At 36.3% G+C, this 11,818-nt stretch overlaps 1 protein-coding gene across 2 annotated transcripts in view; it reads right to left on the reverse strand.

Moving 5' to 3' along the window:
- TNKS (tankyrase) overlaps window positions 1-9,997 on the reverse strand; it is a 162,365-nt gene extending 152,368 nt beyond the window's left edge. For both annotated transcript variants that reach the window (XM_045535409.1, XM_045535408.1), the window contains exon 1: window positions 8,957-9,997. In XM_045535409.1, coding sequence (XP_045391365.1) covers window positions 8,957-9,629 — 673 coding nt within the window. In that variant the 5' untranslated portion in view covers window positions 9,630-9,997. The remainder of the gene's footprint in view (window positions 1-8,956) is intronic.
- Window positions 9,998-11,818: the final 1,821 nt, after the last annotated feature.

Below are 11,818 nucleotides of genomic sequence, written 5' to 3' on the forward strand. Positions count from 1 at the left end.
CAGAAAACCAATGCACCTTTCTCTCTGATCACTAAAAATTAAGACACTGTAGTACTCTAGCTTGTACCAACACGTAGTGTGTGCTGTAACAGACTTCCAATCTGAGAGTTATACAAGAGATGTAATTTAACTTTTACAGAAAAATTTTGCTCATGTAACATGCCCTATTCTTGACAACAATAAAAATCACAATAACAACTGGAAGTAGCTAACATGAAGTGATATGCCAAATGCTCAACATGCAGCGGCTCCTCATGGTGACACCCTGTGAGATAACATTATCCCTGTTTTATTGTCGAGTTCTTTCCCTCAGTCCTGAGATTCATGAACTGTACTTCCAAATATGTATCTCAAATCTGTCTACACCCCAGTGCTACCAGCTCAGATTCAAATCCAATAATCTTCTGTCTAGACTTCTAACTGATGTCTTTGCTATCACGTCTGCTGCGCTACAATTCATCCTGAACACAGCAGGCAGTGATCTTTTCAAGGCATAAATCAGATCAGGGCACTTCCCTGCTTAAAACCCTGCAATGGGTTCCCACAACACATACAATACAATGTTAGTACAAAGTCCTTATGACCTGCAAGGCTTTATGTGAGCTGGCCCCTGTCATCTCTCCAATCTCACTGAGTTTTAGTCACCGTGTCATTTACTTTTTGTTCCTCGAATATGACAAACTCAGTGCAGCCTGGGTACTTTGCACTTGCTGTGTGTTCTTCCTGAAGACTTCAGTCCCAGATCTTCACAGGCCTAGCTCCTCTGTCACCCAGTTCTCAGCCCAAACATAGGCAGCTCAGAGAGACTTTCACAGACCACGCAATTTAAAGTCACCCATGCATGCATGCACACACACCCTCCCATCATTGTTTTCAACATCATCCAGCTTTACTTTCCTCCTGCACTGAATAACTACCTGAAAGTGCTTTGTCCATTTATTTATTTATCTGCCTATTACATATCTCCGCATTCAAGGTATTCCATGAATAGAGCTACCCTGTTTAAGAACTGTCTGTATCTCTGTCACCTACAATAGTGCCTAACACACAGCACAGCCTCCATAAAATATCTGTTGAATACATGAATCTACATAATGTTTACTTGCTTCATAAGATGAATTAGACCAAATTAGTACGTAAGCAGCTTTTAATTTTATATTTTTAGTTGACAAAAAGAAAATAAACCTAAAGGTTTTTCCAACTATGAAAATAACACAAATATTTTAAAAATACTTAAACAAAACACCAAGTTATCATGAAAGAAAATCATCTGAAATGTCACCATCCATGGACAACCATCACGAATATTTTGATGACTAAACTTCCAGATTTCTTTCCTTGCAAAAAGTGTTTCTAAACGTGTTTTCTCTGGCCTTCTCACTGTTCAAATATCACAGATATTTTTCAAGTAAAAACTTAAAATTTACATATCATTATTTATGGATGCTTAACATTCCAGTAGATGTATATACCATAATTTATTTAGTTGGGTGGTTTCACCACTATAAAAAGACTTCTGCCGTTACTAAAAAAAGGTTAAAATAAATTTCCTTGTACATATATCTTTGTACTTTTGTCCAATTCTTCATTTCAGATAAATGCCTCAAAGCAGAAGTGCTGGGTCAAAGGTATACATTTAAAATTTCATACATTGCCAAACTGTCCTCTAATTCACTCTATCCATTTTCATTTCCAATTAAAATGCTTGAGAATACTCATTTCTCCTTCCTGTGTGCATTATCATTATTTGTAATAAGGTTTACAAAGAGGCCAGAAAATGCACTGTTGTTTAATTTACATTTTTCAGTTCAGATAATTCCTTTTTTACTTTGAAAATATATAAATACAGTTGAACTCCCTCTCTCAATCCTAGTCCCCTCTTTTCTTCCCCAGAGACACCATTACATAAATTCAATGTTTGTTATATCATGCATATTTTATACTTTTCATGTGTGTTTAAACACTTGTGTTTATTATGCTTATATATTTTATATTTATGTTTCATATTATATATTTATTTCATATTTTATGTTTTCAGAATACACATATTTGTATTATTATTGTCAATATCATCTGGTTCAATCTATATCAGTGAGAGAGTGATAATCGTGCCAACTACCCACTCTCTTCCTGGCCAACAGAAATTCAATTTACTCAGGAATTGGGCCAAAAGTAATATGCTAAAGAAAGTATAATAATCCCTTGCTAGTCTTGGGAGTGAATCCTGATTACTCTAAATCAGGTGAGTTCACTCCTCTCTACCAGTGACTGGCAATGAGACAGAAGGTAAAATCTAAAAGCTTCTGGAAAGAATTTTCTCCCTACTAAGAGAAGGTGTTGGGGGGGAAAAGTGCCCTTTCTCCTCTCCCCCTTCCTCCCAACTTTTAGAAAATTCAAGAGAATTATCAAAAAATACTGGCACAGAACCCCTACTATGCTCATAGAATACTGAACCAACTCTTGAACTTCCTACCTCTATACTTCTTATCAAGCAGGAAAACAAATGTCCTTTGACTTTAAGTTACCATTAGTTGAAGTTTTGAAATACCCTAAACCCATGTAAATTGATACAAACATCTGTTCATATGTTTACTAACCAACCATTCAAATTCCATATCTTGTCAGTTCACTATCTTGACCTAGTTTTCTGTTGGATTGTGTTTTTATTATTTTGTAGGAGTTCTTTATATATTCTGAACACTAATCTCTTGTTAGTTATATTATAAATACTTCTTCTGTTTATGGCTTGTTTTTGAACTGTTTACAGTGTGTTTGATTTTACACAAGTTTTAAATTTTAACATAATAAAATATATCAATCTTTTCTTACATAGTTTGTGCTTTCTGTACAATCTTTAAGAAATTCTTTCCTATTCCCATACTGTTCCTATTTTCTTCTAGATTATATTTGTAATTATGCTTTCATATTTAGATCTTTACCTATAACTATGGTGTGAGTTAGAAATCTAATTTTTGTTTTTTCCCACTGGTGAGTGAGGGAGCCACCTGGGATATTCCAGCATTGTTGAGCCCCCAGGGACTGCGCTTAGTTAACACACAGTATCATTAGAAATGCTAAGTGGTGATTGTTATTTTAAGCCACTAAATTTTGGAAGAATTTGTTATACAGCAATAGATACGTGAAATCATTATTTGTAGCTACTCCTCTTTATCTGTTCTCTGTTTTAAATGATCACTGCTAGTCCTTGATATTGATGTCTCTCTATTTATTTTGGTGATCTGTCACTTGTTCTCTAGAGTTTACTCAGGAAGCTGTCCTGAAAACAGTGTTCCCTGAAATTATTTTTATGTCACTAACAGTTGTTGCCTTATTCTTGGAAGTCAGTTCAATTGGATGTGTAATCTTTTGGTTCTCATTTTCTTTCCTGAGTGTTTAAAATGTTATTCTGTTTTCTTCTGATAAAAGCTGTTAATGTTGAAGGTTTGATAATAATTTGATTTTCTTTTACTTGGTCTTTTTTTTCAGGTGCTAGGTCACAGAAAACAATAACCATAAAACAAATATGTAAATTAAATTAAATTTAAAAATTTGGCTCAAAGGACCCCCATTAAGAAAGTGAATCAGCAATCCAGACACTGGGGATAAATATTATCACAATATTTATCTGACAAAGGACTAGTATGCAGAATATATAAAGTACTCATAAATTCAATAATAAAAAGATAACCCAATAAAAGTGAAGTTTGGACAATAAAAAATTGGGCAAAACTTCATAAAAGATATATATATATGGCATGTACAGGACTCCTTGCATGGAAAAGAGAAAAAAAAGTGAAAAAAATAAAAGATAAGAAAGAAAGAATAAAAAAAAAAGATATATATGGCAAACAGACACATGATAAAGTCTTTAACATCATTAGACTTCAGAGAAATGCAAAATAGACCACAAATAAGGCCACAGTAAGACATCACATGTTCCCACCAGCATATTAAAATTAAAACATCTGAGAACATCAAAATATTCTCAGATATGGAACAACAGCAACTTTCATAAATTGTTGATGGGAATGTAACATAGTGGAAAATGAAAAGGTATAGCAGTTTCTTATAAAACCGGACATTTACCTATTTTAATGCCCAGCAATTATAATACAGAGCATGTGCCCAAGAGGAAAAAAAGTATGTCCACAAAAAGAATTTTATAAGAACGTTCATAGCAGCTTTATTCATAAAGCCAAAAACTGAAAACAGCTTAAGGGTCCATCAACAGGAGAAGGGTTAAATAAGCTGTGGCATATTCATATAATGAAATTCACTCAGCAGTAAAAAGGAACTACGGATACATGTTACAAAATCGAAAATATTACACTGAGCGAAAGAAGTCTTACAGAAAAAGAGTAAATATTATATTATTCTATTCATATGAAATCTAAAACAGACAACTCTTATTCCGTAGTGGAAAAAGGTCAGAAGAGTGGTAGTCTGGAAGGCAGACTAGGGACAAGGATTGAGAAAGGAGCTTGAGGGAACTTTCTGAGGTTACGATGACGTTCTATAAGGAAAGTCATGAGTTGAGTTACATAGGTGTTTGCATTTGTCAAAACTCAGTGAATGTACACATATGATTTGCACAGATTTTATATGAAAAAACATATCTTTAAACAAATACTGAACTCTGGATAATGATATGTATATTAGTGTATTTAGGGGAGCTGCACAGATGCCTACAATTTATATTGACATGCATTAAAAAAAGGTAAGTTCACGGGGCAGAAGAATATATTAATATATGCAGACAGCTACATAATAGAAATTATACAATATTATAATTTATGTAAGCATTCCTCTATTGTTGAAGTTGACTTGTTACCAATTTTTTGCTATTAGAGATTATTTACATATCATCTTACAAATAGCTAATTTCTTCTTTAAACCATTTGCTTCCAAAGAATGATATTAAGGCAAAAGAAAGAGACACTTTGCACATCTTTTTAGCTAAAAGTTCTATGTGAATTTTCTTTAAAGAGGTACCTTAAGGAAAATGTAAGGTATTAAGAAAATGCTAAGTAAAAGATTATCCAGTTTATAATCAATAATTTGAAGTCTGGGCAGATATTTATGAAACCAGTTCCTTTTCTTCTATTACCAAATTAGACCCTTCTTAAAACCCGAGGCAGGGCATTTGCTTAAAAGTACTATCAAGGATGTTGGCAGACAATGAAAAGTGCAGGAAGATTGCCACTCCTGGACTGAAGCATTCTGATTCATTTTCTTACCCACTGATGGACAACAGTTTACAGGACCTGGTGGTTTTTACTAAGAACTACACTTGTCCAGTGGTGAGGGGGCAAAAAAAAGACAAGCGTGGCCATGCCGAAAAATCAGGAGAAGAGTCAGAAGTGAGTATATTGTAGTAGATATCATCCAAATCAAACATCAAATGAAAATTTAAAACTGACATCTTTATTTTGCTGGTTTTGATACTAAAATACCTCATATCACATATAATAATCCAAGTCATATGTTAATTAATTACCAGGAAGCCTATTTCAAAATGTCTTCAATGTAAACTAAATACCATAAGACCTCAGAATTTAATGCTTTGTTAAAGACTTTTTTTAAAAAAGACCTCATCTGAACTCTTCTATAAAAAGAAACCTCATCAGAATATACTATTCCTTTAGTAAAAAATGTCACTACTAGGAACTGAACTAAGGAGATGATATCATTCTAAATTGGTACTATTAATAAAGCTCTTTGACTGCTATATTTTGAACAATAGAAAAGGAGAGTCAAAAATTTTAACTGCAGAAGAGAAAGCCTCACATAAACTCTAGTCAACATAAAAGACTGGACATTTTGATACAGACATCTTAAAAAGGCATTCAAAATAGTATTTTAAGAAGCTATATCAACAAAGGAAATTGAAGAATTTGTTCTAAGTAAGGCTAGGATGATTCCATTAATACAGTCTCTAAGCCACATTTTAAATAAATAATTATCACAATCCAAGATGGGATAGAAAGGATTCTTAATTCTACTGATGGGAAGAATATGGTTACTCTTACGGCAATATAAATAAAGTCATAAGGATTTAAATATAGCTTCATGCCATGTCTGAGATCTTCAAAAATGGTTTTATGCAATTCTATAGAACTGTAAACTCGTTTTTAAATAGAAATAAAGGAATTAGTTAACATTTTCCCTTCCAACCTTTGCTTGGCTAGCTTGGATGCACCCTTTAAATTCCTACTTTAAAAAATCTCTTTATCTAGAAAAACTTCCTTAACTGCTCTAAAACCAGGATAACAGCCCCCATTACATACTGTGACAGACAGTAAAATGTACTTTTCCTATCACTCTAGGTTATATACTTTGTAAGTTTTTGTTGTGCTGTTAATGTTGTTTAGGTTCCCCACTAGACTGTAAGCTCCTCAAGGGAAAGGACTTTCTGCCACTCCACAAATGCACCAGTATTTAACACCTGACCTGTAAGTATTAAAATATTTGTGGAACAAATAAACTATAATTTTTAAACTTTTCCATCCAACGGATTGTACCAATTTTTCTATCCTTAAAACAGCTATTAAGTGACTATCAAAATAGCCAACTAATAGTCAACTGACAATTATTTTTAATTATTCAGCCTCTACATGATGAAGAAGACAAGATTTAACAAAACAATGTTATACATACAAACACAGAAGTGTCGTAAATCGACTACAGGGTATTATGTTTTTATATCATGGAGAGTTTTATTATTCTTTTGTCTGTTTTCCACAACTGAGTTAAAAAAAGTTTTTCTAAAAAAGCCAGCTCAAAGTTAGGTTCTCATAACTATAACATAATGACAGGACTGTTTTACTGTTTGAATTCTAGTTTATCTGGGTATAAATAAAACTCTGAAACAAAAAAAAGTAACTATTGTGGCAGATAGAAAACATGTGATTTGGGAAACAAGCACTATTTTCTGTGTGACTAACCCTAAATAAGTACATTAATACACAAATAAATATAACTAATTATCATATGTTAGTGATTACTTATAATGAGATATGGTGAGAAATGACAAGATTTGTGAAACAATTTGTTAAAATGGTCAAATTTGGAATAAAGTATATGAAAGTAAACAACCTCGGCTGATTTATAAAATCAGCCTTAGATCTTTCATTTATCGCAAACAAAAAGAAATGGTATTTTATCTAAAACAAGCAAGACCCTTGAGCAAATAAATACCTAGATGAAAGCCTGTTTATGATTCAATTCACTACATTCCTAACGGTAGTGTCTATATATCAAGAATGGATCCAGTGACCTAATAATGGTTTCCATTAAGTGTTTCCCATACCACTGGTCATGATCCATTAATGGATCACAAGCAGCATTTGCTAAAAATAAATGAAATGATACCAAACATCAGAGTACACACATGTAGTAAGGGAAAAGTATTGTTTCCTGAAACTTTTGATTCACTTCCATGTGTATGATAATGTAAAATGTATTTCTAAGTATGGGTTGCAATAAAAAATACGTGAAAGCTACTCTCTTACATTTAAGCCCCTGATTACTACTTCTCCCAAAACACTGCAAAAATTAGAAACTCTGAACTGCCATTACTCACAAAAATGAAAAGTGACCTTAACCCCAGTATAGGTTATGACAATTTAAGCTTGATTTCACAAGCTCTAAAATCAAACTGCCTGAATTCAAATCCAGTTTCCACTATTTCCTGAGTGAATTCGGACTTACTTAAACAATATATGCTTCACTTTTGTCATCTGAAAAACAAGGAGAACAGTATCTTCCCAGATGTGGTTAAAAACAAGTAAGACAATACATACGGTAAGTTAACATATGTTTTACTGTTCACAGAACAAATTGAAGGAGTGATATAAGAAATGCAGCACAAAACTTAACAGGTTATCTTTGATGTTTGTGTCTGTGGTGCTTTTTCATCTTGTATCTTTCTGTCCTACTTGAATTTTATAATGTGTATACAATATATGTATTTCTAATACAATGTTTCTAATGCATATAACATTATTATCTTTATTTTTAAATATCAATAATAGGTACCTGGGCAGTGAGATTACAGCTCTTTTCTTTTGTCTTCTGTATTTCATAAAAATATTATTAGGTGTTTTTAAAAGAAAATAGTCAACTACTTGCTCAAAAAAAAAAAAAAGGGCAGACAAAAATGCAAAGTGTGTTGTCCAGAGTTTAGGAACTCACACTTTTGGAGGGAGAATTTTGCGCCAGATACTGCTCAACAACTTTAGTATATGAATTTGCCCATGAGAAAACAAGCAACTGAGACAAGGTAAATTATCTGTCAGACAAGTAGCGGTGTCCACAACATCAAAGCCTATATATTTTCCATCATCACAAAATGCATCCAAATATTCTTCTCCAAATGTTTCATATGGGCATATTTTGGTCTCACCAACTAGACTGTACACTCCTTGCAAAAAGGGGAATTTTCAAAAACTTCATTTATGTCTTTCATTAAGTTACCAAATCTACATGATAGATCCTTAAACACTTGTTGAGTTGCATTTAAACATCTTTTGGTCTGGACTGTCCTCAATGGATATACCCTTGTAAAAACAAAATAAACAAGCACACAAACGACAAAACTATTTTAAAGATGCTTCAATCTACCTTTATTCTATTCCTACACGCTCAGAACTGAAAAAGTTTAAATATAGCCATATCCAGAGACCACCAGCTGTAAGTAGTTTTGGAATACGTACAAATATAACTATGCAAACACCAAAGAAGTAAAGAAGGGTCCTAGGATTCACACAATCTCCCCAACCACGCCCCCATCACCCAGACACAATCAAAAGAAAGGAATCTCTAGTCTTCTCGTGAGGTGTTAAAGAACCATAACCACGCCCCCACTTTGCTCCATCACAAGAGCCTGTTTTCTTTTCCCAGCCGGACCCCATCCCCAACCCCAAAACGCTTAATAAACAATTTAAAAGTCTCTGACCTGCAGCGAAGTGCAGGGGAGAAGACTTCCGGCCGGCCATGTCCTTTGCATTTACGTTTGCCGCGTCCACCAGCCTCTTTACCCGGGACACGTCCCCATTGCGACAGGCCTCCAGCAGTTCCCGTAGGGCACCACTCACTGCCGGGACCCCTGTCCCAGGTCCCGCTGCCCCAGGCCCCAATGTTGCTGTGGTGCTAACTCCGGCCGCCTCGGGGCTCTCCGCCAAGCTTGATCCAGGGGAGGATGGAGAGGAAGATGAGGAAGAAGTCGGGGAAGAAGAGGACGACGGTGAATTGTTACTGCCACCGCCGGCTGGGTTGGGAGCGACCCCAACGGCAGGTGAAGCAGAAACTGCCGGGACCACGGTAGCGGCGGCGACGGTACAAATTGTGCTGGTGGTATTACAACAGCTGGTACTGTCAACCGGGTCCGGGGATCTGGGCCTGTCGGGCGGATCCCGACTGCCATCCCCCTCAGGCAGCGTTAGGCCGTGCCGAGGGGAGGCGAAGGGGGCCAGGCCACCGGCCGTGGGGGAGGCTGGGGTGGTCCCCGGGGCCAGGCCGGGGCTGAGTGGTGGGGGAGGTGGCGGCGGCGGCGCCGAAGCCCCTGGGGCGGGCTGGAGCTGTTGCTGATGATGGTGGTGATGATGCTGAGAGCGACGCGACGCCGCCATCTTCGGACTCCCGGAGCACTGTCACTGCGGCAACGGCCCCCATCGCCCGCCCTCACTTCCGACCGCTGGACCAATCAGCATCCAGCGCACAGGAAATGATGCGAGGCGGGGCAGGCGGGGCCAAGGAGAAGGAGGGACGTACTGGGAACTCCGAGAACAGCCCGGGAAGGGGGCGTGGCTTTGCGGCCGAGGGGCGGGCTTTGTGACGCCTTGGCGGGCTGGCTGGAGAGATTTGAAAGCTGGAACCAGCTTCTGACTAAATGGGAAACTTCCTGCATGTCTCCCTTTCGGCCTGCTTACCTTGCCCCGCTCCACTCTGTTGCCAGATCTTCCTCTGTCTTCCTTATGTTGCTCCACAGCCAGCTATTGAAATGTAACTGTGCAAGCAGAGAATGTGTCATGTATCATCAAGTGTCCTTGTCTGAAAAACGGAACTGACAGTACCTACCTCACAGAATTGTTAGCGGGATTAAAAGAGCTAACAGATACAAAGCGCTGTGTCAGTGATACATAGCTGTAATTAGCCCGTTGATAATTTTTTTAAATGCAGTCTTATTTTTTTTCCCAGGTATCACTTAATCTTTTTTCCCTTCCCTGTAAGTTAACACTCTACGTGTTTTGTTAATCCCCCATTTTAAACAGTGGTTCAGATTGCCAGGATTGGAATTCCAGCTCTGCCATTTACTGTGTAAATTTGAGCCAGCTATTTAACCCCTCTGTGTCTCAGTTTCCCCTCTGTAAAATTGACAATAGTGCAATAAATTTGAACTCTTAAAATTATGATTGTTTTCTATTCTACAGGGTGTCCCAAAAGTTGCCATACATAGGGAAAATGGGAAATTGTAGCTAAATGTAACTTTATTTACAAAATATTCATTACAAAATTTTTCCTTTATCACTTTGTATTATCTCTGTATCTTTATTTCTCGCCCTAAGCTTAACTGATTATGAATATGTTCCTTTCTTTCAGTTTTTTAGCTTATCCTCTCACCCCACTTCCCAAACTGAGAAGAACACCTGACTGGTGTCCATCACTCACCTTCAGGTGCCATTTTTCACCAACTCAACTACTTCTTCTCTCTTTCCCCTGCCTATATCTACTTTTTTTTTTTTTTTTTTGGTCTGCCATCAAAAGAGATATATCCATGAATGGGATGATCTCAATGAAGTCTCCATTTCATACGTACTGTTCAATAGTAAAGTAAGCATTGTAGAAATATACACAAACAGCATTATTCCAGTAGAGTGGACACAGAGATTCTCTGTCTTAAGAGAAACAAGATTTAGAGGAGTCAAGCAGAATATTAAACCAGGTAATAAATTGTTGTTTCACATGTTCATTATTAAATATAATTAGTGTGATGTTACCATTACCAGTTAAATATATAGGTGAGTTTATTTGGAACTACCAACTAAATACAATAAGGTCAGGAGCATAATTAGAATCATGAGTAGCATTTATTTCCATCGAGTCTGGAGTTATAGATTATAACTCTTAAGATTACCCATCTGTCTTACAAATTTGTGCCATTGTTCACAGTAGACAAAGAACAAAAGGTATAGGAAAATCCATCACTACAACTAAAATAAGTCCACAATGTTATTCTGGTTTCGAATTCTAACTTCTTAATATGGAGCATACAGAAGCATCATAGAGTAGGTGTGAATCAACATGATACGTTAGATACCCATAATTCACCTTTTGCCCCCTTGACAATGGCCTTCTTACCGAATGGGAGACATAGGAATATCTCATTTGTCCCCCAATGCCCAGTTACTCATAGATCGTGTAAAGCAGTAGTAATATTCAGGCTAGTTCAAAATGTATCTATTGTGTCTGTTTATCAGTAAAAAAAATAAATAAGGAAATCTCTGCTGGATAGAGATTAGATTTTTAAAAAACTAAATTGCCTGAAACTACTGGTAAACCATGTCTGGAAATGCAGTCAATCAATTGGAAATTGCTTTTTTCCTCCTCCAATGGAAAGTACTAAAAGTACTTAACATTAAATATTTACAAAGTTTGGGTTTATATGGACTAATGTTGAGCTCTAAACATGAAAGGGCAGATGTCATTACCTAATCTTTTGTGGCTAAACACAATTCCATGAGGAATGTACTATACCATAATGGCAAGAGCAAAGCTTGAAGTCAAACAAACCTGGGCTTGAATCACATCTCTGACAACT

Source organism: Lemur catta, chromosome 22 (assembly GCF_020740605.2).
Source record: "Lemur catta isolate mLemCat1 chromosome 22, mLemCat1.pri, whole genome shotgun sequence".
Taxonomy (NCBI): domain Eukaryota; kingdom Metazoa; phylum Chordata; class Mammalia; order Primates; family Lemuridae; genus Lemur; species Lemur catta.